At 36.5% G+C, this 27,060-nt stretch overlaps 1 protein-coding gene across 3 annotated transcripts in view; it reads left to right on the forward strand.

The window, feature by feature from the left end:
* The window catches only part of IMPACT (impact RWD domain protein), a 28,813-nt gene extending 5,836 nt beyond the window's left edge, over positions 1–22,977 (forward strand). Inside the window, exons 4-10 of one of the 3 annotated variants that reach the window (XM_060119448.1) lie at positions 5,291–5,376; positions 9,440–9,562; positions 11,433–11,530; positions 13,869–13,942; positions 17,558–17,648; positions 19,448–19,582; positions 20,524–22,977. In XM_060119448.1, the coding sequence (XP_059975431.1) occupies positions 5,291–5,376; positions 9,440–9,562; positions 11,433–11,530; positions 13,869–13,942; positions 17,558–17,648; positions 19,448–19,582; positions 20,524–20,592 (676 nt within the window). In that variant the 3' untranslated portion in view covers positions 20,593–22,977. Of the gene's footprint in view, positions 1–5,290; positions 5,377–9,439; positions 9,563–11,432; positions 11,531–13,868; positions 13,943–16,249; positions 16,380–17,557; positions 17,649–19,447; positions 19,583–20,523 lie in introns of those variants that run through there. The other 2 variants (XM_060119447.1, XM_060119449.1) reach the window with 2 other exon arrangements.
* Positions 22,978–27,060: the final 4,083 nt, after the last annotated feature.

The raw sequence follows: 27,060 nt of genomic DNA on the forward strand, positions 1-27,060 counted from the left end.
CTAAACATAGGATGTGGTTCATACTGTCTTGTTTATTAAAAACACTTGAAAATAACCCCAGTCCAACAGTAGTATTTTCACACATGTGGTCTAAATAGAAATATACATTCTGTTTTTAAAAGTTTTATGTGACAACTTTTAATCATATTTTCCCATAAAATCCCAGCAGGGGGCAACAAGTGAAAAACACTATTAGTCATTGAAAATTAAACATTTTAAATGTATGGATATAGTTCTTAATGTTTATAGTTTCATTATGTTCTAAATATTGTAAGATTACAATATTACAATAATTATCAAGATTTTCATATTTATTTGGCATCATTTTGAATGCTAAATTTTATTTTTGCCTAGATAAGAAGATGAACTATGTTTTTTCTTATGTAAGGAGGGACGAAGTCTGAAAACTAAGTCTTTCCAGTAAACATTTTATGAGTATCTCCTATATGCTCGCACTCTGTTAGGAGTTTGGAATTTAAAAATTAATACACATTAATTGTGTACCAACACAATATAGTGACAATTACTGAGAGGTCTGGACCAAGTGCTATTGTTTTTAGAGGTCTCTGGGCATGTGGTGAGGTTGTAAAGGAGGGTTCCATTTTGAAGGTGACCTTTGGGTGTGGTGTTTGGCAGGTCATCAGAGGGGAAGAAATTTTCTGATAGAAGGAACTGCATGAGCAAAATCATGTAGGTGGGAAGCAACCTGGCATCTTCAGAGTTCAGCAGATAGTTCAACATGCCGGGGATAGAAGTTGAGGTAGGTGTAAGAAAAAAGAACCTGTAAGCTGGTAAGGAGTGTGGGCATAATCTTATAGGCTGTAGGCATTTTAGGCAGGGGAGTGATGTAATGAGATTTGTGTGGCAGTGTGGAGGGTGGGCTGTGAAGGGTTTGAAGCGAGGGACACCATAGGAAAAGCAGTCAGTAACTAGGAGGGAGATAGTGGAGACCTTTATTAAGGCAACAAGAATGCAAGGGAGAAGAACGGTCAGTTAAAGAAGTACTTAGGAACATAAACTAGGATTTGGTGATTGTGTAGATTTAGACTCATTTGCTTATCATACCTTATTTTTGTTTAAACATTTTACATATGGATATTTTGAATATATGAAAATAGTTTAATAAAACAAAAGGTAAATAACAGATTTAAAAATACTTTGAACATTATATAATTGGTGTTAAGAGAAAATGAAAAGGATTCAAATTTTTTTAAATTTGAGTTTATGATAGTCCATTTCAACACTATTTAATTTAAATCCAAGAAAATGATTAATTTCCCACAGCTCTTCACATTCTGATGTATCATGAAGTCTTAGGTTTGGAACTTGGAGAGTGAGGCTTGTCAAAGCAGAAAGTGCACCGGACCAAATTAAACAGGCAAGGAAGACTTTCTTCAGGACTATTGCAACAGGGGAGAGAGGCAGAACTCAGTCTGAACTCCACTTCCTGAAACAAAAGGCAGTACGGTTTTTAAGGGCTGGGATGAGCTGTAGAAAGTACTGGGGGATGCTGGGGGGAGGTTGGTCAGTGAGAGTGTCCAGCACATTAAGTTTCTTCCTGAGTTTGCAAGTGTGTTTCTCTGTGATTAGGCTATCTGTGTTTGCAAATTGTGGCTCATCGGGAGTTAGGCCCCTACTAGCCAACAGAGACTGGGAGATAGGGCACTGTCTTCCTTGATGACTGCATTTCAAAAGAACGGCTCCCAGGTCCTTGAGAAAGACACTCCTAGGTTCTAACACTGACAGAACTTCTAAAAAGATGTCCATAATTCCAAAGGAGCAAAGGAAGAATTTACAGTGACAAGTTTTGTAAAGAAAATGCTCTAAGAAGGGAGAGGTCAGGACCTAGAGTCAGGAAGCTCAGCCTGTCTGAAGTTTAGTCAAGCTGATGTTAAGGCTGTCTTTGTCAGGCTTCTGGAGTCAGTTTTTGAAATAGTGTGACCTCTTTCTCATCTGTAAAATGAGGATAAAAGAATAATATCATTGTAAGGATTAAGTGACATAATCCATGTAATGTATTTCAACACTATATAATAGCAGCTCTCAATTTGGTTGTTCTTGTTAGAAGAATCATCTCATCCAGTTTTGTCATTTTGAAAATGAGATGATGGAAACTTAGATCAAGTGATTTGTCTAAGGTCACACAACTTAGTAGTACATTGTAGTGAATAGCTTTACCCTTAAGTCAACAAATATAAATATTGGAATATTAAAGATACAAAAATTAGAGCCACAAGTAAAACAAGAGTCACAAGTAACTTGACTTTTGATCATTCTGAATTGGATAATAGTTATTTAAGTGTATTTAATCGCAGTATATCTCAACTAAAATATCAGTTTTTAATCCAAGTTAATCTTTTATTCAGTTTGAAACAAATTTTGTTCTAGACTTTTTATATTCAGCTACTTTACCATAACTTAATTTCATAAATAAAAGCTTAGCATCTCACCCTATAATGAGTAGTTCTCAGATTTTGTACCAATTTTTAGGATTCAGCTGACTTCCTCAAGGACCATTGGGCGAGGGGAAGAAGGGCATAGGAGGGAAGACTACAGCTTCTGTCTGTTTCTGTGGGAGATTTCATTACAGCGAAGGCAAAAGTTTGAAAACCACCAAATCCTAGTCTGTAGTTAAAAAATATGAACAATCAACTATACTTGAATCAAAAAAAAAAGATATGAACAAATTATTGTCATGAGAGAAAACACAAATACAGCAGTAATAACAACAACAATAAAAACACCCAAACCACCATCAGTGATAAATTTGGGGGTCCAGGGGAACAAATAATTTAATTTTCATTTTCTTTAGGAAATGTTTCACATCCACTACAAGTTCCTTAAAATGGATTTCAGTAGGTCTAGTTAAATACTAGGGAAGAAGGAAGCATTTAATAAATGATTATGGGCAGAGTGCTGTTGTATATTTTTCTGCAGGAAGCCATGGGCCAGAGGAGAGGAAATTTGGAGTTAAGGTTTAATTTCTTTATTATTAGGAAAAATTACCTATTAATTGTGAAAATTCTTCCAAGGTGTTTTCCATCGTCCCCTGCCTCCAATAGTCCCCTAACAACAATAACAACAAATCTGAATGTGAATATATATTCACAGAGGGATGATTTTCCTGTCTCAAAGGGTGGTTATGAATGAGGATTAAGTGAAGTAACAAAGCATTTTCTACATCTTTTATAGTAGGTGTTCAATACATACTGGATATTAGTGTTACTACTTTTGGTGATGATGATGTGATGAATTAAATAGAATGAGATTAGGGGATGGAGAGAATTACATATAAAACCATACATTTGTAAGGATAATAACTGTAAACACTGAGACAGGGGACCCTGTTTTCTCATTCACTACCATACCCCCAGGGCTGCACGTAGTACTTGGTGTATAGGCAAGGCCCTTAAAGATCTGTTGAGTGAATTAAGATAGGTCCACTTGAAAAGAGACTACTTTTGTAAAGTAAGGCAAGATGCTGTGAATCTGTTTTATAGGTGAGGAAACTGAGACTCAGAGTTCAAGTGTCTTACTTGCCTAAGGACACAGCTGCTTGATAGGAGAGCAAAACGCAGTGGGCGACCTGAGCTTTGGAGTAAGTCTACATTCACTTTCTGGCTCTGGACTTCTTACTGCTTATTGTCTTAGACAAGTTAATTGATCTTTCTAGGTCTGCTTTCTCATCTGTACAATGGGCAAAATAAAACCTACTCTATTAGACAATTATGAGCATTAAATGTGTTGATACATATAATGTACTTTGGGCTTAGTATATACTCAGTACATTTTACCCTTCTCTGTCTCTATACCTCTAAATCTTTTATTGAGAAGAGAGGATGGGGGTAGGAATTGTTTAAAAGAAACTCAACCAACATTCTCAGTTTTTTAAAACCTTTCCAATTGACTTTTGCTCTCTCTAAATAAGACAGGTTGCCAAAGGACACGGAGGATTGTTTTAGTACTCAGGAGCTATGGGTGAGATGGGAGGGTTTGAGGATACAGAATTATTTGAAAACACTGTTGTTTTCTTCTGAATGCTTGTTTTGAAATTTTCCTTTGGGTGCTGATGAGTGGTGATAAAAAGATGATGGTTTCAAGAGCAACTGTTAGAGGAAGGAGGTAAGGTGTTGTGAAGTAGTAGGATGATTTCTTTAAACACTTATTAAAACTTATCTAAAATTAGTGTCATTTCCTAAGAGTAGACACTTGGGCCTTTATTTTATTGCTGTTGCCATCATTTAACATAATGCTATGGACATGAACTATGACATGTTCTTTTTCTCAATGAGCCTTTGAGATGGATTTAATTATCTGAGGCAGCGAGACAGCTATTTGGAACCAAAATGAATCAATTTGGGCAATAGAATATTTTGTCCAAAACAAAATAAGAATATAAAGTTTTCCATTGATTGTCTTTTAAGTCTTGTAAATTGGCTTTCTGAGGGAGTTTCTCAAATGCTTTATATTCTTATTTGTTGAAATAAGTACATAAAAAAGTGGTTTGAAATTGTTCAAAAAGTTTAGAAAAGCAAGCAATGACTGGGCATCAATACTACAATTATATTCACTGACAGAAACTAAATCATACTTATATCTATCTTAATTCATCGAGTTCAAGTTCAGAAATTTTCTTTCCCCTCTTTGGTTGCAACTCTTCTACTTATTTTAAGTGAACAATGTTAATTTTAACTTGGGAGCCAGTTGGAATTTTTAATGTTGATGTATTAAATACTCATCCACAAATGTTAGTAAATTGCATGTTTTTATAAATTCCTCTTTAAAAGGCATGGCTAGGGAATTCCCTGGTGGTCCAGTGGTTAAGACTCAGCTCTTTCACTGCAAGGGCCTGGGTTGAGTCCCTGGTCGGGGAACTAAGATCCCACAAGCTGCACAGCATGGCAACCCTGCTCCAAAAAAAGGCACGGCTAGATTGCATATAATTTCTTAGATTATAAATATGTCTATATTTTCTTGAACTTGAGAAGGAAAATTTTTTAACATCTTTATTGGCGTATAATTGCTTTACAATGGTGTGTTAGTTTCTGCTGTATCACAAAGTGAATCAGCTATACATATACATATATCCCCCATATCTCCTCCCTCTTGAGTCTCCCTCCCACACTCCCTATCCCACCCCTCTAGGTGGACACAAAGCACCAAGCTGGTCTCCCTGTGCTCTGCAGCTGCTTCCCACTAGCTATCTATTTTACATTTGGTAGTGTATATATGTCCATGCCACTGAGAAGGAAATTTTTAATAACAGTTTTTTCCCCTGAATTTTGTTTAGACAGAATATTGGTGAAAGTATTCTTTACCTGTGGGTGGAGAAAATAAGGGATGTCCTAATACAAAAATCTCAGATGACAGAACCAGGTAGGTTTGCTCTTTTAATTTACAGTAATTAAATTTTCATGTAGATATTTTCATTGAAACTTCTAATGAAGATCTGTATGCTGTTTTATGTTTTTATATGATAAAGTGTTTCTCTGGAAAGTTCTTTACTCATGTAAATATGGTTATTTCTTTCTATAAGCTTTAGCCTCCTTGGTTTCATATTACTATAAACTCTTATAGAAATAGAATTTTATGTTTAAAGAACTTGGGTCAAAAATCTTTGCTTTCGGGCTTCCCTGGTGGCGCAGTGGTTGAGAGTCCGCCTGCCGATGCAGGGGACGCGGGTTTGTGCCCTGGTCCGGGAGGATCCCGCATGCCGTGGAGCGGCTGGGCCCGTGGGCCGTGGCTGCTGGGCCTGCGCATCCAGAGCCTGTGCTCCACGGCAGGAGAGGCCACAGCAGTGGGAGGCCCACTTACCGCAAAAAAAAAAAAAAACAACTTTGCTTTCTTTGACTATTGTCATGGTAATATGAACCATGTAACATTCTTCATGAATTATTGGACTATGTAAGTTAGACATTAGCTTCAAATGAGTGTAGTGTTTATAGAAAAAGAACTTTGGAAAACACACTGACCAGTATTTAAGATATAAACATTGACTTTGAAAGTTGATTCTTTAATTGAGATAGAATTCACATACCATGATTATTCACTCTTTAAAATGTATAATTCAGTGGTTTTTAGTTTATTCCAAAGTTGTATAACCATCACCACTATATAATTTCAGGACATTTGAAAATTGAAAATTGATATTTTGCTCTATTATTATAGTTTTATTGAATCATAATATACAACAACATAGAAATTTCTTATGTTTTCTATTTACTTTGCTAGTCTTTGTTCCAGTTACTACAAAAGCCCTTTAGAGAGAAAAATTACTAAGCCTCATTTTATTTCCAAATAGAGTTTTATTATTATCACTGATAAAATTATTTTCAATTTGGGGAGAAGAGGGATTAAAAAAAAAATAAAACCCAATAGTCTGTTTACTAATTTTTAGAAGGTTATTTACATGGAACCAATTATTAAGGATTCCCTTACCAAAATCAGTATAGATTTAAAGTTGATAGAAATATATATTTTTTCAGAGCATTTTACTATTTTTCTACAGAAGCAAATGTTTTTACTGCTTCCATTAAAATCAAAGAGATAAATGGTCTGAAGATATTCTGATCATGGGACAATATTTTTTGAAGTATTTTCCTTGACTTTTTATGATTCATGTTCTGATTTTGCAGCATTTCAGGGCATCTGAGAAGAGTTTTGAAACCTCAAAACAAAAATTGAGTTTTGCCAATCCACGATTCTAGAGTGTGGGATAATTGCAAAAATGGAATATAAGCAAAAATTTAGGACTCCAAAAAGCTTGGAATCACTGAACTATTAGGAAGTTTTTAAAATTATTGATCTTAAAATGGTATTTTCCCTTTCCCACCTATATCTGTAATTTAGTTTAGCCACACTAAAGATTTTTGAGTTATTGATTTAGGTTGTATAATTTATAATTTGAAAAAATTTTGTTTGGAATTTTTTAATTAGAAATTTTCTAGACTTCATATTAAAATGGAAGGTTTAATAATTCTAAAGAATGAATAAGGGTATAAGCTAGTGATCAGGATATCTCATGAGAATTTTCTTCTCCAGGGTACCCACTTGACAAGTAATTTATTTTTATTTTACTATTAATCTTCAGTACATATTTATTCTTTATTATTTCATTTTTTCTACTATAGAAATGTGAAATTTAAAAAAAATTATTTATTTTATTTATTTATTTTTGGCCGCATTGGGTCTTCGTTGCTGCGCACGGGCTTTCTCTAGTTGCGGCGAGTGGGGGCTACTCTTTGTTGCGGTGCACAGGCTTCTCATTGCGGTGGCTTCTCTTGTTGCGGAGCATGGGCTCTAGGCATGAGGGCTCAGTAGTTGTGGCTTGCGGGCTCTAGAGCGCAGGCTCAGTAGTTGTGGCGTACAGGCTTAGTTGCTCCACGGCATGTGGGATCTTCCCGGACCAGGGCTCGAACCCGTGTCCCCTGCATTGGCAGGTGGATTTTTAACCACTGTGCCAGCAAGGAAACCCCAGAAATGTTAAATCTTGAAGTAATTACATACCATTTACACTTTTAAAAAATTCTGAACTAATTTTAGACTTACAGAAAAGTTGTAATAGTAGTAGAAATAGCTCTGTTATATCCCTCACCCTGCTTTCCCTAGTAACATCTTACATAACTATATTACAATTATAAAAAACAGAAAGCAAACATTGGTGTAATATTAACTAAACTAAAGAGCTTATTCAGGGGCTTCCCTGATGGTGCAGTGGTTGAGAGTACACCTGCCGATGCAGGGGACACGGGTTCGTGCCCCGGTCCGGGAAGATCCCACATGCTGTGGAATAGCTGGGCCCGTGAGCCATGGCCGCTGAGCCTGCGCGTCCGGAGCCTGTGCTCCGCAACAGGAGAGGCCACAACAGTGAGAGGCCCGTGTACAGCAAAAAAATAAAAATTAAACATTAAAAATATTTAAAAAAATAAAAATAAAGAGCTTATTCAGATTTCACTGAGTTTTCCACTAATGTTCTTTCTGCTGTTCTAGAATCCTATCTAGGATTCTTTGTTGCATTTAGTTGTTATTTCTCCTTACTCCCTTTTAGTCTATAAATAGTTCCCCAGTCTTTCCTTCACTTTTTTGACCTTTCATGACCTGACACTATTTTGTGGAATGTCCCTCAATTTGAATTTGTCCATTGTTTTCTCATGATTGGAGTAAGATTAGGCATTTTGGCAAGAATATCACAGAAATGAAATTGTATCCTTCACAGTGTATTATATCAAGGAGCTAATGATATCAATATGCTTTATTATTGGTGATATTTACCTTGATCCCTTGGTTAAGGTGGTATCTTCCAAATGTTTCCACTGTAAAGTTACTGTATTAATCAAGCATTCTCCAGAGAAACAGACCAATAAGATGTGTGTGTGTGTGTGTGTGTGTGTGTGTGTGTGTGTGTGTGTGTGTTATAAAGAGAGAGGAGGAGGGAAGGAATGGTTGGTGGGGGGGAGAAGGAGGGAGGGAGGGGGAGAGGGAGAGAGATTGATTGATTTTAAGGAATTGGCTCATGAGATTATGGATGCTAGCAAGTCCAAACTCTGCAAGGTAGGCTGACAGCCTGGAGACCTAGGGAAGGAATGATACTGCAAGTGTGAAGGACTTGTCTGAAGGCTGTATGTTGGCAGAATTCCCTCCTCCTCTGGGGAGGTCAGTCCTTTTTCTTTTAAGGTCTTAACTGGAGTCTCACTTGCATTATGGAGGGAAATCTGCTTTACCCAAAGTCAGCTGATTTGAATGTGAATTCCATCCAAGAAATACCTTTACAGAAACACCTAGAATAGTGTTTGACCAAATATCTGTGTACCATGGCCTAGCCAGATTGACATATAAAATTATCAGTTACTGTCTTTCCCTTTGTAGTTGATAAGTATCTTGGGGGAGATACTTTGAAGCTATGCTAATACCCTATTCCTCCTTAAACTTTAACCTACTGATTTTAGTATCCATTAGTGTATCTTATCAACAGTATTTGTAAACAATATGGTGTTGTAACAGTATGGTGATTTTCATTTCCTTCTTGCTATGATTAATTGGAATTCTATTCTGAGAACAAGATGTCTCTTTTCCACATTTATTTCTTTGATTACTTATATTAGTATGAACTCATTTTATTTCGTGAGTTAAAATTCCATACTGTCATTATTTTGTTGCTCAAATTGTTCCAGGTTTGGCCTTTAGGAGAGCTCTCAGGTAGGCTCCTGTGTTCTTTTTATAAGTTTCCATTGTTTTTTGAACATTTCTTTACTCTCTGGAATCACAAGATATTCCAGGCTCATCTTGTATTTTCCTTGTCCCAACCCTGGAGTCAACCACTTCTTGTAGGAGCCCTGGTTCCTTCTGTTGAAGACTGGTGTTTAGAGACCAAGACTAATGGTTTTTTAAGTGTAATTTCTTACTGTCTTATGATCACTCATCATGTCTCATATCCACATAGGCCCAGACGTAAAGAAGAAAACTGAAGAGGAAGATATTGAATGTGAAGATGATCTCATTTTAGCATGTCAACCAGAAAATCCAGTTAAAGCATTGGATTTTGATGTCAGTGAAAATCGAACAGGTATAATGTTATTAGTTTATTTTGAGGAAAGCAGGATGGTAGCATTATGACTGGAATTTCTATACCATTTGGAATGGTATAGAAATTTAGTAAACTCACATTTTAGGAAATTCTTATTAATTTGTAGAGAATTGGGTTATTTTTTTCCTGTCTCCTGGCCATTTTGGTGTTTGCTAGGTATATCAGAATGGTGAGGAAAAAAATAGAATTTACTTTTTTCTTTTTTTTTTTTTTTTGCTATTTATCTAGAGTTTTGAATTAGTGGTGAGAGAAACTGAAACTAAGAAAAGCTGTGTTAATGTTTTCAGTTCACATCCTGCTTTTATGTTTTTACTTTGAAATCCTTAGCTGTCTGATAGCTCAGAGTTAAATTTTAGTCTTTGCTCACAAATATAAGTACAATAATTGAAGGTACAACCACTGAATTAAAGCTAGTGAAATGCCTTTAGGATTTTAGTTTTTGCTTAAGCAAATTTCTTCCATGATAAAGTAGTATTCAGCTTATGGATAGGTTGATGTGATAAATCAGCTCTATATTTCTATCAGAAAGTATGTTCCATTTTAGTACTTTAAAATTCTGAATGATACAGTTAGTTTCCTCAAGTCTCTTACAAAAACATGATAGACAAGAGGGAATGTTCATTCTCTTTGAAGATAGGGAGTTCCCTATGCCATTATACAGTAGCTTTTAAACAGTAAATGAAAATTTAAAGTTCTTGCATAGTGTCTCAGTATTAGTGGAAGGGGACAAAGAAGCCGTGAATGAGTGGGGAAGAACACTCAGGATACCTGCTGCTGTTTCACTCTAAGTAGCTCCCATTTTATTCATACACATATTTGCAGATTTGGCATAGGATGTCTTTTGGGAAAGAAGATCCACTATTAAAAGAAAAAGAGTGAAAATCATAGTCATAATAAATCGTATCCAGTTCCTATTGGCCTTAGTAGTGTACTAGCACAGAGGTCACAGTCTGTTCAAGAAGAGAACACTGCTGGGGGAAGGAAGAACATCCTGCGTAAACGTGGCTTCTCGCCATGTCCTGCCACAAACCAGTGCAGTGATTTTTTGGCAAGTTATTTAAAGTGCTCCAGAAATATTTTTACACATGTTACTTGAAGTGTTTCATCACTTATAAAGCAAACTGACTTGGTAAGATTCAACAGATCAGTGAATAGAAATAGAAAAAAATTAAATTCTTTTTTTCTGAATAACTTTTCATCCTAAATGAGGCAGGTGCAGCAGCTAGGATGGTTGGTAAGTTTCTCATCTAAGTTAAGGGTAAAATTAATGGTTCTTAAACTTGTTTAAAAGGCAGAATAACTGGAAATCACAGTACTTGATGGAATACCAACTTGGTGTACTATTGATACATTCAATTCAATCCTATGACGTAGGAACAGTTTTATTAGCAGAAGACATTATATTACAGCTATACAAAATAAAGTCATAGATTTCCCAACCCAGAGGTCCATCAGCAGTAAAATGAATAAACACTCCATATTAGCAGCTGTCAATCTTTTTGGTCTCAGGACCCCTTTGTACTCTTAAAAATTAGATGTTATACCAACTTACACAACTGAAACAAGTCCAGGATTTGAGTCCCAACCTACCATTACCACTGGGTGACCTTAGCAGGTGAAAATCATTTATAAGTCAAGTAGTTTTATGTTAATGTACAATATATTAGGAAACTTTTTACTTAAAATTATAATTTAATTTTAATAGACAACCAGTATTTGTTATTTGAGTTGATTTGCCATATAATTTACATCTCTTTCCCAACTCCCCCCACTATACCATTGCCAATTTTTCAGTATTTGAATGTAAGAATTTTAAAAATAAAAGTAATATAATTCTTTAAATTTATAGAAATAGAAGAACTACCTCCGATTGATCATGGCATTCCTATCACAGACCGAAGAAGTACTTTTCAGGCACACTTGGCTCCAGTAGTTTGTCCCAAACAGGTAAACTTACTGTGTCCAGTTCACTTTGATGTTGTTTTACCAAAGTAATTCAAGCAAATGGTTTTGCAATAATATCTTTGTTTTTACTATTATGTTTAATTTTCATGCAAGATAAAAATTATTTGCTAATTTTCTACTCCAAATTATTGGGAATCATGGAATATTTGTTTCTGTTTATCACTGCTTTCAAAATTGTATCCAGACTCTGATTACGGCTTAACTCTCCAATGAATTTTCAAAGAAGAAAAACCCATTGTGGTGGTGTAGAAAATTATGATGTTTAATATCAATAGCTTGGGCCTCCCTGGTGGCGCAGTGGTTGAGAGTCCGCCTGCCGATGCAGGGGATACGGGTTCGTGCCCCGGTCTGGGAGGATCCCATATGCCGCGGAGCGGCTGGGCCCGTGAGCCATGGCCGCTGGGCCTGCGCGTCCGGAGCCTGTGCTCCGCAACGGGAGAGGCCGCAACAGTGAGAGGCCCGCATACCGCAAAAAAAAAAAAAAAAAAAAAAAAAAAAAAAAAAAAAAATATATCAATAGCTTGTTGAAAAATTATTTGTCTTATCATGTGGGAGTTCTATAAAACCTAGCCTGTTCTATTGTTGCCCAAGTAAGGGGACAGTGGACAGACTGGTTGAGACCAGTCTTCCTAATCTGAATTCCTTTTCCTTTCTGCTTCCTGATTTTGGGTGGCCTGATATCCACCAAAGGATATTATATGGGAAAATCTTCAGTCAAAAATAGTATTCCTAGGTCTTTGTCTTTCTCAGTCTCTTTTCAGCAGAATCATTTTCTTCTTCCTTGCTGCTATAATCTAGCCTAAACTTTATTAATGTAAGAGACAATTTCAGTACACCTATAAAGTTAAATTAACCAGAAAAGTCTTACTAGCTTACCACAGGTTTTAAGCATTGGTCTCTTCCCTTTGGTCTCTCAAATTCTTCTAAAGCCCTGACCTATAGGAATACAGTTTTTTGCACCAGGCTGCCTTTTCACTCTCTTTTAGTCTCTGGAAGAGGAATTTCTTTCCTTCATTGATTTGTGGTCAAAATAACAGATTTTGGTGCAAGCTTCTGGGCTTTTCTCTCAGGAACCCTATTTTGCCCTTGGCCATTGCTCATAATCTTGTTGCCAGGGTCCTCCTTAGACATTGCATTCTGAATCTCTCCATACTGGATCCTTTTTCCATTTCTGATTATAGTCACTTAGACTTACAGGATCATAATTTGTGAGAGCTGAAATAAATCTGAGAGGTCAGTGTCTACTTTATTGATCAGGAATCTGGGAGTCTGAGAAGCACAAGATTGCACAATTTCTGATCCAAATTGGTCTCTGTATCTCCAGCTTAGTCTTCCTTACCTCCAGTATTTCTTCTATGCCCCTTGCCAACTACCTTTCTAAAAGATCTGAGCACGTGTCACTCCTCCCCCACATACCCAGTAATCTTCGCTGATTTCCATTGGCTACAAGGAAAAAATCTAAACACATTATACAAGGCCTTTTGTGATAAGACCCTACTTTAATCATTCTGATACATCTTCTGTCATCTCATTCATACTCTAAGGTAGAGCTACATAAAACTATTGGTCACTTCCTGAACCTTTCTCTTTTATGTCCCTGCTAAGGTTGACAGATAAAGTACAGAATAGCTAGCTAAAATTGGAATTTCAGATAAACATTATTGCATAGGCCATACTTATAATAAAAAAATTTGTGGTTTATATGAAGTTCCAATTTAACTAAGCATCGTTTATTTCTGCTTACTAAATCTGGTACGTTTGTACATGCTGTTTCCTCTAAGTGGAACGGCTTCTTCTTGCCCCACCCCGCTCTTCCATTTTGATGCAGAACTGTCACTTATCTTTCAAGACCTGGCTCTTGTTACCTCCTCTATGAACCTTATTTGACTCCCAGAGAGAGTTTTGGTTTTATAACATTTGGAACATACCCTTATTCTGTACCTGTCACTTTGGTAAGTTTTCAGAACTCATTTCTAGAAATTCTTATATTTTTGTTTAAATTTCTCTATACAGTATGGGGAAAATTTCTTATATACGAGTACCTTGGACATGGTTACTGCTCAGATATTTGTTGATAACTGGTGGTCAAAAATACCAGGTCTATCATTTTTGTACCAATTAGAGAACCAGTTTTTGCCCCTAAAATGGGAGAAAACTTTGGAAATGGCTTTTTCAGAATGTAGTTGAATCTTTAAATAACTCTTGTTAATTTCACTACAATAGTATGTAATATCAATATGCTTTAAGGTTTTTTTAGCATTTATTTACAGAGCAAATAAAAAGTATATATTAGTTTATTTACATTACTGCTGTTTTTAAGGTGAAAATGGTTCTTGCCAAATTGTATGAGAATAAGAAAATTGCTAGTGCCACCCACAACATCTATGCATACCGGTAAGTGATCATCACAATTTTAGGAATGTGCAATTGGTAAAAAATTGGACTTCCCTGGTGGCACAGTGGTTAAGACTCTGCGCTCCCAATGCAAGGGGCCTGGGTTCAATCCCTGCTCAGGGAACTAGATCCCACATGCATGCCGCAACTGAGAGTTCGCCTGCCACAACTAAGACCCAGCGCAACCAAATAAATAAATATTAAAAAAAAAATGGGGAAAACTGATGCATGATTTTAAAAAACAACAACTATGGGGGCTTCCCTGGTGGCGCAGTGGTTGAGAATCCGCCTGCCGATGCAGGGGACATGGGTTCGTGCCCCGGTCTGGGAAGATCCCACATGCCGCGGAGCGGCTGGGCCCGTGAGCCATGGCCGCTGAGCCTGCGCGTCCGGAGCCTGTGCTCCACAACGGGAGAGGCCACAACAGTGAGAGGCCCGCGTATCGCCAAAAAAAAAAAAAAAAAAAAAAAAAAAAAAAAAAAACAACAACAACTATTATGTGTTTTTTTTCCACTGTAAAAGTAATAATCATGTGTGGAATATTTGGAAATGGCAGAAAAAAGAATCAGAGGAAAAGTTAACCATTTTCTGCCATTAAGTGTAACTGATATTGTGAAATATTTTCTTTTTGATTCTTTTCAATGCTTTATTCTAGTATCAAAATTTTTCCTTAATGTAACAAAAGCATTTTTCCATGTTGTTATAATTGCTTTATAAACATTATTTTAATGGCTGTATAATATTTGTTTGAGGCTCCATACCACAATTTATTTAAACATTTCCTTTTTGTTTTAGTTTTTCATTTTTTTTTTTTTTCTTTGCGGTACGCGGGCCTCTCTCTCACTGTTGTGGCCTCTCCCGTTGCGGAGCACAGGCTCTGGACGCGCAGGCTCAGCGGCCATGGCTCACAGGCCCAGCCGCTCTGCGGCATGCGGGATCTTCCCGGACCGGGGCGCGAACCCGCGTCCCCTGCATTGGCAGGCAGACTCTCAACCACTGCGCCACCAGGGAAGCCCAAGTTTTTCATTTTTTCTAAGTATTATAAAGAATAGTCCCGTGAACATCTTTGTGTACTTTTGCATTATTTCCTCAGGATAGGTTCTGGTTGTTTCATATTGTTTTTTGAAATGAAACAGAAGTATAATTAAAAAGGAAAAAAGAATAGATTCCTAGAAGTAGAATTATCAAAAAGTATGAACATTTTTGAAACTCTTGATACATACTGCCAAATTTTTTCTAACGTTTTTCTTTAAACCAGTTTATGCAGTGAATTAAGACTGCTTCTTTCACTACATGTCTTTTAGTTTTGAGTATGAAGGCTTTATAGAAATCTGCTGATTTGTTAGTAAAGAAATGAAGGGTATATTTTTTAAATATGCAAATTAGTACAGACTTACAGAACATAGTTTAGTACTAAAATAAATCAGAATATAGACATAGGAATTTGGTGCAAATTTAAAATGTGATTCAGACTATTTGTAAAATCTAGGCTATCTAAAACTCAAAAATCTCAAAAAAATTTATCACTTTGGATAGGTGAGTTTTTAATATTACTAAGTCACATCCCTTTAAGGGCTCAATCTTACCAAAGAAACTATTTATTATATAATTCCCTACTTATTAGAGTATCACTACACAGAATTTTGGTTTTTTTCTTGGTGAGTTAGGGTCATCAGTATAAAAATGAGGGATTAGACTGTGCTTGGTCTCAGTGATTAGAATGTGCTGTAAAAGTATTAATAGGTACTATTCATTTGTCCCACGTGTTTGTTGAGGGCCTACTCTGTGTCATGTGCTTTACATAAGTTAAATCTAATTATTTCAGCAACTGTGCCACTGTAAAAAGGTTAACTTTTTCAAGATCATGTAGTCATTAAGTGGTAGAGCTGAATTTGAGAATCTAATTTCATTTATCTCTATCTTATTCCTACATGGCCATGTTGGCTGCACCTTCAACAGTTGCTGGACATGATATTGATCTTAAGTTATCAAAAGTTAAATAATGTGCTGGATACTCTATTTCAGGCCCCATATTTTTGTTTTTTTAAGTACTTGAGTATTTTTGCTTATTAATGGGTGATCACCTGTCACTTCTTACAGATGTCAGCATGACTGCATGTAGCAGCCCCTCCAACTCACCCCCTTATATAATTGATGCTTGGGAATGAAGGAGCTTAGCTTGTCAGAATTGTGTGTCAGATAACAATAAAAAGGCATAAAGTGGAGGCTTGAAGGACTCCACTGGGAGTTAAAGAAATAACCTTTATTTGGTACATGGACTTTGTGTTGTGTATTTTGAATGCTTAGGGTCCTTTTAAGGTTACTTCCTGGTTCTGGGGCTGTGTTCCTGCTTTGGAGTTATGGGGCACTCTTCAGGCTACTGGTACACACAGCTATCGGATGCTGCATCATTATCTTCCTGGCATGTGAGGAAAGGGTTAGTGAAAATGTCCATGGTATTTCCTTTTTTTTTTTAAACCTAACAGTACTGATTTATATAGTCAGATTTCTTCATTTGTTCTATAAATTCAACCCCGGAATCCTTTTTGCCTTAAATTTGCCATATAAAATTTTGTTTAATAGTACTAACTTTCTTTTCTTCAAATGGGGCCAACTCTAAATAATAGTAGAGCTTGGACATAGTAGGTGGGCAGTAAATATATACTGAGTGAATGAATGAATAGATGGTTTGGTGGATGGAAAGATGAATGAATGAATAGGATTGCTATAATACAATTAATATAATTGACTTAGGTGTATAGATAAGGTAGTATTTGGCTTTTTATCACCATAACTGGAAAGATATCTTTGCTATATTTGCCTAGTCCTAGATGGTACCATTTGTAGGGGCCTAAAAAATACACTAGATGGCATACCTTAACTGGCACTGTTTTCTTTTTATAACTCACACTTATTTGCCAAGCTTATTCATCTACAATGTAGCCCATGCTAACTTTCTAGATAATTTAAATGGGTAAAAATACCATGATTTATCTCTGATATTGATAACTATCCATGGGGAAGTTACAGAGAAAAATAAATCTTATAATTCTTAGAATGGGGAAGATAGATAAATGCTTGGCGGCTAGAATAAGATGTTAGGAAAGTATAAAATTTAATGTTGGTTTTATCACCTCCATCTTTTTTATATACTTTTTTTCTCTTTCACTGGAGTTTAGGCTCTTTGATGACAGGAGTACACCACTTATTTCTTTTATACCATTTCATAGCACCTATTATGTGCCTATAATGCTTATATACAGTTTATTCTCAGTAAACGTTTTTTAGTGACTATTCTCTATAATCTCAGCTTCAAGATTAAATGAAATGGAGGAAGTGTCAGATGTGTAAACTCACCTTCCCATAATTGTAGCATTTCTGATTTAAAGGAGGTACCCTTGATTCCTAGCTTTCCAAAATATAAAAAGTGAAGCATACTGGATAGGAAATCATCAGTGAAAATATAGCTAATTTATAGTTCAAGAAAGATTTTTTTAAAACAAGTATGCTGATTTTGGAAGTAAATTGATGGCAACAAATATGAAGGAGTAACTTTTATTATTGAATACAATATTTCAAGGTTTTAAAGTGTAACACTGTCATGTGTATTTCTAGAATATATTGTGAGGATAAACAGACCTTCTTACAGGACTGTGAGGATGACGGGGAAACAGCAGCTGGGGGGCGTCTTCTCCACCTCATGGAGGTAAGTGTGAGTTAAACCCTGTTAATCCTGTTCTATGAACCATAAAATTTCTCAACAAAATTCATTCCTAAATTCCATTTAGGAATAAGTAAATCAGTTAGCCTATATAACATGAGATGATTTGGTTTTATTAGTAGTTAGTTTTTAAACACCGATAGATAATCTTAACCGCTGGATGTGGGGCAGAAAGCAAAAGGTTAATAACGAGTGCTGTGCTTTCAAGCTCTTTCAGTCGTAGACAATAGAGGATTATCTTCAGCTCTGGAAAAACTTACCCTTTTTGTTTCATGACAATTTCCTCTCCTCTATTTTCTCTGTTCTGTCTTTGCAGAACTCCTGTTAGTTGGATATTGGACTTCTGGGTAGATCCAGAATGTTTCTTTTTTTATTAAGTTGTCCATCTCATTGCCTTATGTTCTAAGACATTTTCTTGACTGTCTTCCAAAATTTCTATCAAATTAAAATTTTTTTTTAGCAACCATGTATTTAATTTTCGAGAGTTCTTTCTTGTTCTCTTTTTCCCTTTTTTTTTTTTTTTTTTTGCGGTACACGGGCCTCTCACTGATGTGGCCTCTCCCGTTCCGGAGCACACGCTCCGGATGCACAGGCCTCAGCGGCCATGGCTTACGGGCCTATCCGCTCCGCGGCATGTAGGATCTTCCCAGACCAGGGCACGAACCCGTGTGCCCTGCATCGACAGGCAGACTCTCAACCACTGCGCCACCAGGGAAGCCCTCTTTTTCCCTTTTCATAGTGTGCTGTTCTGCTTTTATGGATACAATATCTTCTAAAATTTTTCTGAGTATACTAATTAGAGTTTCTTTTTTTAGATGTTTTCTTCCTTAAATTTTTCCTGGTCCATTTTAGTTTGTTTATCTTGTCCTTCCTCTTTCATGCTGCTGGATTTTCTTCATCTGTCTGGTGATCATTGATTGTTCATTAATTTTAAGAATGGATTGTTTTTTTCCTAAGGTAGTTGCTGTAGTTTCTTCTGCTATTTTATGTGGAGGTTTGTTTTCTAACCAGGCCCTTTCCTTGATAGGAACTCTGTGGGGGTCAGGCCTGTAGACTGGTGGGCTTCACGTTAAGGGCAGCATTTGACAAATGTCAAACTGAGGAAGACCTTACTGGTAGGCGCTAGTGATTACCCATGCAGTCCCAGTTATCTCTAGCTGTTTTGTTCAGAAGCAGGTTTTTTTTTTTTTTTTTTTTTTTTTTTTAATTTTTTTTTTTTTTCTTTTTGCGGTATGTGGGCCTCTCACCGCCGCGGCCTCTCCCGTTGCGGAGCACAGGCTCCGGACGCGCAGGCCCAACGGCCATGGCCCACGGGCCCAGCCGCTCCGCGGCATATGGGATCCTCCCAGACCGGGGCACGAACCCGTATCCCCTGCATCGGCAGGCGGACTCTTAACCACTGCGCCACCAGGGAGGCCCCAGAAGCAGGTTTTGTGTTGCTGTTTGACCTAGGGGTAAAAAACTGCCTAAGCTAAGCTATTCTGGTTGAAGTCACCAAGAACTGGAACCCCACTGCATGATCTCCCCTTCACTCTGCCTGGTGGTCCCCAAGTTTGCAATTCAAGGACACTGTGGAGCACAGTGTTTGTTTTCCAAATTCCCTTCTCATTCTAACATTCTGTCCCCTGAATTGTTATAAATCGCACTCTGCTTACTCATGGTTCTGCCATTAAAGTCGGGGAAATTTTATGTGCAATTTTATGTATGGGTTTTTTCATTTTCCTTTAAAACTCACATCTGTACCTGTCTATATTTGTATGTAATTATGCTTCTGAAAATAACAGATTTTGAATGTGAGAAATGTCATGGTGGTGGTATCACGCTGGTATGGAGGGATTTTGCTAGGACCAGATCGCTTCAAACATATCAACAACTGTGCCAGAAACATTCTAGTGGAGAAGAACTACACAAGTTCACCGGTAAGTGGTTACTGATATTATATCTAGAGAGTTTCTCACCACTGCCTGTGAAATTTAAAAAGAAAAAAGAGAAAGAAAATTAAGAGTGAAGCAGAACGAGTGAGGTGCATTAGAAAAACCTTTGGACTAGGAAACTGGAAGCTTAGGTTTTAGTCAGAACAGTGTGATTGATCAGTTGTGTGACCTTGGGAGGATCACTTCATCTCTTCAATCCTTAATTTTGTAGATTCATGGAGTTTTATAAAAACCTTAAAGACCAGTTCGTTTCTACTCCCTAAAACTGAGACCCGTAGAAGTTTATAGCTAATGCTACAGTGAACTGGATAGTCTTTAAACATCTATAAAATTCTAACATTCTCTGTTGGTGTCAAAGTGTATCCCCTTTCCCCTGGCATGCCTTTAGATGCTTCTTCCTTTATACTTCGAGTTTTTTTGTCTTGTATTTCAGATATGTTCATATCTATTTTATTTAAACTTTGCTGCCTTACTTTGGTAAATGAACAACGGATTAAATAGTATCGAGAGGAACTCCCTGGCTGTCCAGTGGTTAGGACTTTGCACTTCCACTGCAGGAGGCATGGGTTCAGTCCCTGGTGAGGGAAGTAAGATCCCACAGGCTGCACGGTGTGGCCAAAAAAGAAAAGTACACACACAAAAAAAAATAATTAAAAAAATAAACATAAATAATATTGAAATTACTCAAACATAAATCTGTTAGATAACTGAGATAAATGAGTATTTTCTTTGATTATCCTTGATTGTTTTGGAAATATTAAAATAGACTATAAATGAAAGAGCCCTGTAAAACAGAAAGATGGTACATATGGAAGTAATTATACTTTCACTATTATACATATTCTATATGACTAGATTTAAGAGTCCTAAGCTAGTACCTTCATATAAATGTAGGCAGATACTACATTGATTTATGTCTTTTTCAGGAGGAATCATCTAAGACTTTGGGAAAGAACAAAAAAGTAAGAAAAGACAAGAAGAGGAGTGAACATTAATACCTGAAACTGTATGAAAGGTTAATTTGCCTATAATCATATACAAATTCCACAGTCATCAAGGAATATGTTGTGCAGAGAGAGAATCCTGGACTGTTCAAGTCAGCCAATTCATTGGGGACACCAATATTATGTTTTCTTCTTTGGCTATATCATCTGCCAAAAATAGAGAACTTGTGATATTTTCATGAGTGTTTCAGGCTGATTCAGAAGGATTAATTTGAACTTAATCACCACTTCATACAATTTTAGGAAGGTAACAGTTGCCCAGGGCAGTACCTGAATTAACTGTGCATTTCATTACATGTCAAGTGCCTTTGTTAGGTGGGGAAGAAGTGTCTCTAGAGGAATATAAATACCTGATTTCTTGTCATTGGGATTCTCGTTCTGTTAAATGAATATTACCTTTTACTGCTCTTTACTGTTCCGTATGGCTTACTGAAGATTGATCTTAGAGAGTTTCTTCTTGTGATTTTAGTTCATAAGTATGTCATCTTTCATATTATAGCGCTCATGGAGTGATGGATTAAGTGAAAATCCAGGAGTATCCATCTGCAGTTATGTGCTGAAGTGATAATTCATCTAACAGATTCGTTAGCATAAGTGTTATGCCTCAGTTTCTGTCGCGAATTGGTGATTGTGAAATTTCAAAAAGTGATATTCTAGTCTCTACTTTTTTTGTTTAATTCTTGTACTGTTAAGCAATAAATATGGTGTGCCAGTAGTCTCCTCCCACTGCCAAAATGTGTTAGTGTAATATTCTGGTTTCTTTTAACAACCTGGAAGTACTTTCTTGTGATCTTCATTGAGAAATTAGAACTATGCCAGAAGCTGTGCTATGGTTAAGGGAACATTTATGGAATGGGGTAGAGGTGGCAGAACACCATTGGTGTAAGGTGAGAGTGTGTTGTGTAGTTCTGTAAATGGGATGCACATTTCCCATCCACACTCCTCCAGCTATCTTTCTCAACTCCATGACTTTGTGGGGAGAAGGAGCAAATCTTTGATTGGAAAAACAGAGAAAATCCCTCTTTTTTTCCATCGTGCTTTCATCAGTGCTTTATAAAAGTTTCTTCTTTCATCTGCAAGTTGTGCAGTTTACCTCTAGGCATCTAGACAATAAATTTATCCATGAGATATAAGTCATTAACTGTTCCCTTTTACATAATGATTGCAAACAATTATTAAAAATTATTGATTGGTCACAGATTTACTTGAGATTCCCTTCCAGAGAGAGGGAACAGAAATAAGGAAGCAATTTGGGATGGTGCTGGAGCATGGAAAACATCAGAGAAGAGTGGACACAGATTTTTTTTCTATTCTCTGATGCTTTACCTTTAAGAGATCTAACATCCTAACTTGGTATTTTTAATAAGAATCTAGTAAACAGCTTTACACTAGGATGGATTCTGAGAAGTAAAATCTGTATTTGTTGTGTGTTTAATTGTAGTAACCTATATTTATTTAAAACACTTACCTCAGAGTCCATGAAAAAATTAAGTATGTTTTATGTATTAACTGTTAAAATAATTAAAGAACTTAAAGACCATTAATTAACATTAAAATAATTTCACAATTTTGGCATATCAAAACCTGTGAAAGAAGATATAAAACAGTAAGAATTGCTGCTACAGAAAAATGAATGTGAGTTAATTTTTCTGCAACACCAAATTTGAATTCCCTTTTAGCTGTTTTATCTAACATATGTTTAGGTCTTTATAGAAAACCTTTTTATCTCTGATCCCATTTTCCCTCATTAAAAAAAATATTTTTGCTTCTTCCTTTTATTAACCACATTTTCCAGCCTAAAAAAACCTAATATCCTTTGCCCAAAGTCAGATAGTAAAAAGGAGAGACCCAAAAGTCTCCAATTCTGGAACGTGAGTTATTTTACACTCTTCATTATGGACCCCTAACTAGTTATAGTATCTTTTTGTCTATTTAAAATTTCTCTTGATTAGAAGGTTTTCAAATTCTCCAAATAATAATTTTCCATAGCCAGATCTATGCTGTGGCATATTTGATAGTATATTGTGTTAGTTAGAAATATTCTCCATATGCCAGTTTGTAAGAGCAAGTAGCATCTTGCTACTTGCTCTTAAAAAGTAGCAAGTAATGGGAATAGCAGTATGATTTGGAGGTATATATCATGAAACATTTGATATATACCTATTTGAAGAGACATTATATCAAACTAATCACAACCAAGAAAGAATAGCATGAAGCAGATACTGCTTGAAGGCAGGCAAAATTTATTGCAGAAATTGTATAGTCACCTATAATTCCACTGTCTAGAGATAACCATTATTAACATTTGGTATGTACGTCCTTCTATTTTTTTCCTATGCATGATTTTGTATATATGACTATTTTTCTTTCCATAAAAATGGTACTAAACTGTATATACTGTTTTCTATCCTGCATATTTCATATAGAAGTATATTGTTAACATTTTCCCATGTCAATAAATATTCTTCTATGGCTTAATTTCTTATGGCTACACTGTATTCTATATTCTAGGTATATCAAAATATACTAACTATGTAGTATAAACTATACTTGTTTCCAATATTTAGGTTTTTCCTAATTTTTCACTATTATAAGCAACTATGAAAAATGAAATCATTGTCTGCAGATTTTTGTATATATCTCTGATTACTTTCTTAGGAAAAATTCCAGAAATGGAATTCCTTAGTCAAATGTTTGTACATTCTAAGAGCTCGACTGGTTCAGCCAAGTTGCCCTGTAGAAAAGTTTCATCAGTTACACCCCGATTAGCATTGTATTAGAATATGCTTAGAATATCGGTCAAAGATGTGGAAAAATAGGCAGTCTGGTAGGTAAAACTACCTATGTCTTTTTTTATTCTTTTTCTTTTTTTTTGCCACGCCACATGGCATGCGGGATCTTAGTTCCCTGACCAGGGATCAAACCCGTGCCCCCTGCAGTGGAAGCACAGAGTCCTAACCGCTGGACTGCCAGGGAATTCCCTTAATTGATCTTTTTTGTTTTGAACTAATGATAGACTCACAAGAAGTTGTAAAAATACTCAACTTTGCCTAGTAGAACATCTTACATAACTAAAGTATATTTATCAAAACCAAAATTTATATTCTTTGTTAGGTATATGATTTGCAAATATCTTCTCCCAGTTTGTAGCTTGTCTTTTCATCCTCTTAACAGTTTTTTTTGCAGAGTGAAAGTATTTAACTTTGATGAGATGTAATTTTACCTTTTTTTTTCTTTTCCATTTTTTGGGGGTTATGTTTTTGGTGTCATGTCTAAGGATTCTGTCTAACCCTGGGTCATAAAGACTTTCTTCTCTTTTTAGAGTTTCATGTTTTTCATTTAGATCTAATATCTATTTTTAGTTAATTTTTGTATAAGGTATGAGATTTAATTTGAAGTTCCTTTTTTTTTTGCCTTTGCTTGTCCAATTATGGAAGTGACTAATTTTTAAAATCAAACCTTTTATTGATGAATTTTCACAAAATAAACACAGTTAAATAACCAGCACTTAGATGGAAAAAAGGTCAATACCAGCACTCCACAATCCCCCCTTTGTTCAGTCATTGCTGCTCTCCTCCCCGCCAAGTAACCACCTCCCTGATTTATCATCAGAGATTAATCTGGTCTTTTTTGACTTTTATGTAGAGGAATCACACAGTATGTACCCTTGTTCAGGCTCCTTTTGTTCCATCATTTTGTGAGATTCATCTGGGTTATTGCATATAGCAGTTCTTTCATTCTTATTACTGCATAGTATTCCATTGAATGGACATGAATTTATCAATTCTATTTATGGATATTTGGGTTTCAAGTGAATTTATCAATTCTATTTATGGATATTTGGGTTTCAAGCCATTACAAATAATGCTGCTATGAACATTCTTGTACATGGCTTTTGGGCCATATCTGCACACATTCCTAAAGTGTGGATACCTAGAAATGGATTTGCTGAGTCACAGGATATATATATGTGGAGCTTTATTGCCTAGTGGTTTGCTGGTAAATGTTTGACAACTGGCTTTAGGGTGGGTGCTCATTTATGTTAGCCAGTTCCTGTGGTGTAAATACTCCAGCTGCCCAATTTCAAGCTACCAATGTGAAATCAGCTGATTCACAAAATTCCTGGAAATTTAACCATCACTTCTTGTGAGCTCCAGCACCCACCACTCATACTGCCAAGCAGTTTTCCAAAGTAGTTGCACCAATTTACACTCCTACCAGTAGTGAATGAGAGTTCTAGTTGCTGCTTGTCCACATTTGGTATTATCTGACTCTCATTTCACTCATGCTGCGTGGTGGATAGGGGCATCACTTTGTGGTTTTAATTTCCATTTCTCTGATGACTAAAGAAACTGAACACCTTTGGCTACTACATTTTATACCTGCGGTGGCTGAATAATCTTATACTGTCACATTTCTCTCCCTTCCAGGAATAGAAATACGGGGCTTGATATCTAGTTTGGTTCAGGTACAGAGAAATCCAGTTATAGTTTTGCATATCTGAGCATCTAGTCTATAAATTTCAACATGCCACCACCAACTCACTGGTATACTAAATCTGTGAATTTATCAGGAAATAATCTTTTTTTGTTCTTAGTTTCCTAATTTATAAAAATGTGGATTATGATTCCTCCCTGTCTGGGCTATTCTGAGGGTTAAGTGAGATGCTTTTTATGTGATACACATCCAATAAAACCATTAAATAATTATCTTTTCCTCCCTACTTAGGGGAGAACTGTCCTACAGCAATACCTCTTATTTAAGGTAGACTATGTCTGAGGATTTTAACAGTACCTAGAATTTTATGTTGCCATTGAGGTTACCAGGTTCTTAGTAACCTAGGTTACCTAGGTTCCCCTAGGGAGGCAATATAGCATCGCAGCTTAGAGCTGGGTCTCTGGAGACTGCCAGGTTCAAATCCTGTGTCTGCTTTTTGCTTGCCTTGCTAGCTTGGGCAGGTTATCTAATTTCTCTGTATTCAGTTATGAAAAAGTTATAAAGAGCTAAGCAGGCCATGGGCTGATATTGAAAGACTGTTTAGTTAGGAAGATACAATGGGAACTCTGAATCTGGTCAAAGACCATAGACCAAGGTTTGACAAACATTTTCTGTAAACAGCCAAATACTATATATTTTTTGCTTTGTGAGCCATCTCTTTCACAGCTATCAGTTTTGTCATAGTGTGAAAGCAATCATAAACAGTACGGACACTAATAATAGCATGGCTGTGTTCCAATAAAACTATTTATGGATGCAGAAATCTGAATTTAATGTAATTTTCATGTGTCAAGAAATATTATTCTTTTGATTTTTTTCAGTTGTATAGATATGTAAAGGAAAACACTCCTCCTGTGTGTCTACTCTCAAAAGCTCTACTCACAGAATACTTCACTTCTGACACTAGTAGCCTTCCTACAAATCAAGTAATTCTGTGACACCAGCTTGGTGTCCTACAATTCAGTTCAGTTCTGACACTATCTACCTGGAGATAACGTCAGATCCCACAAGTTAAGGGCTCAGTCCTACAAGACTGCCTCTTTCCCCACTCCATATGCCAATCTCAAGTTCAGGTTGCTTCTAACCAACCTGGTGTAACCCGGAGGTTCTCATGACCCCCTCCTCTGGTTGGATTAATTCACTAGAGCGGCACACAGAACCCAGGAAAATGTTTTACTTACTAGATTATCAGTTTATCATAAAAGGATATAACTCAGAAATAGCCTGATGGAAGAGATGCATAGGGCAAAGTATGTGGGAAGGAGTATGGAGCTTCCAGGCTGTCTCTGAGCGTGTCCCCCTTCCTACTTCATGTATTCACCAACGGAGAAGCTTTCTGAACTCTGTCCTTTTGGATTTTTATGGAGGCTTCACTACGTAGGTATGACTGATTAAATCATTGGCCATTGGTGATTGATTCAACCTCCAGCTCCTCTCCTCTCCTGGGAGGTTGGGGGTGGGACTGAAAGTTTCAACCTTCTAATCATACGCTGGGTTCCCCTGCAACCAGCCCCCATCCTTAGGGGCTTTCCAAAAGTCACCCCATTAACTTAAACCCAGGTATTGGTTAAAAGGGGCTTGTTATGAATAACAAGACATTCCTTTTATTCTTATGGCTCTGGAGCTATTTCAGTAACCAAGCACAAAAGACCAAATATTTTAACGAAAGATTCTCCCAGTGCTCTTGTCACTTAGGAAATCCCTAGGGTTTTTGGAGTTCTGTGCCAGAAATGGGGATGAGGACCAGATATATATTTCTAATTATAAATCACAATACCACAACATGTAAAAAACATTCCTAACTCAGGAGCCAAACTATGGTTTGTGATCCATTGTTGGCCAACCCCTGGTGTAGACCAGGTTGAAAGAGAAAGAGGCAAGTCCAAAGTATAATGCTAACAGATAGGATTTGGGTTTCTGAGCCTAGAGAGTATTTTGTTTGTTTGTTTTTTCCATTTAGCT

This window comes from Mesoplodon densirostris, chromosome 15 (assembly GCF_025265405.1).
Source record: "Mesoplodon densirostris isolate mMesDen1 chromosome 15, mMesDen1 primary haplotype, whole genome shotgun sequence".
NCBI classification, from domain to species: domain Eukaryota; kingdom Metazoa; phylum Chordata; class Mammalia; order Artiodactyla; family Ziphiidae; genus Mesoplodon; species Mesoplodon densirostris.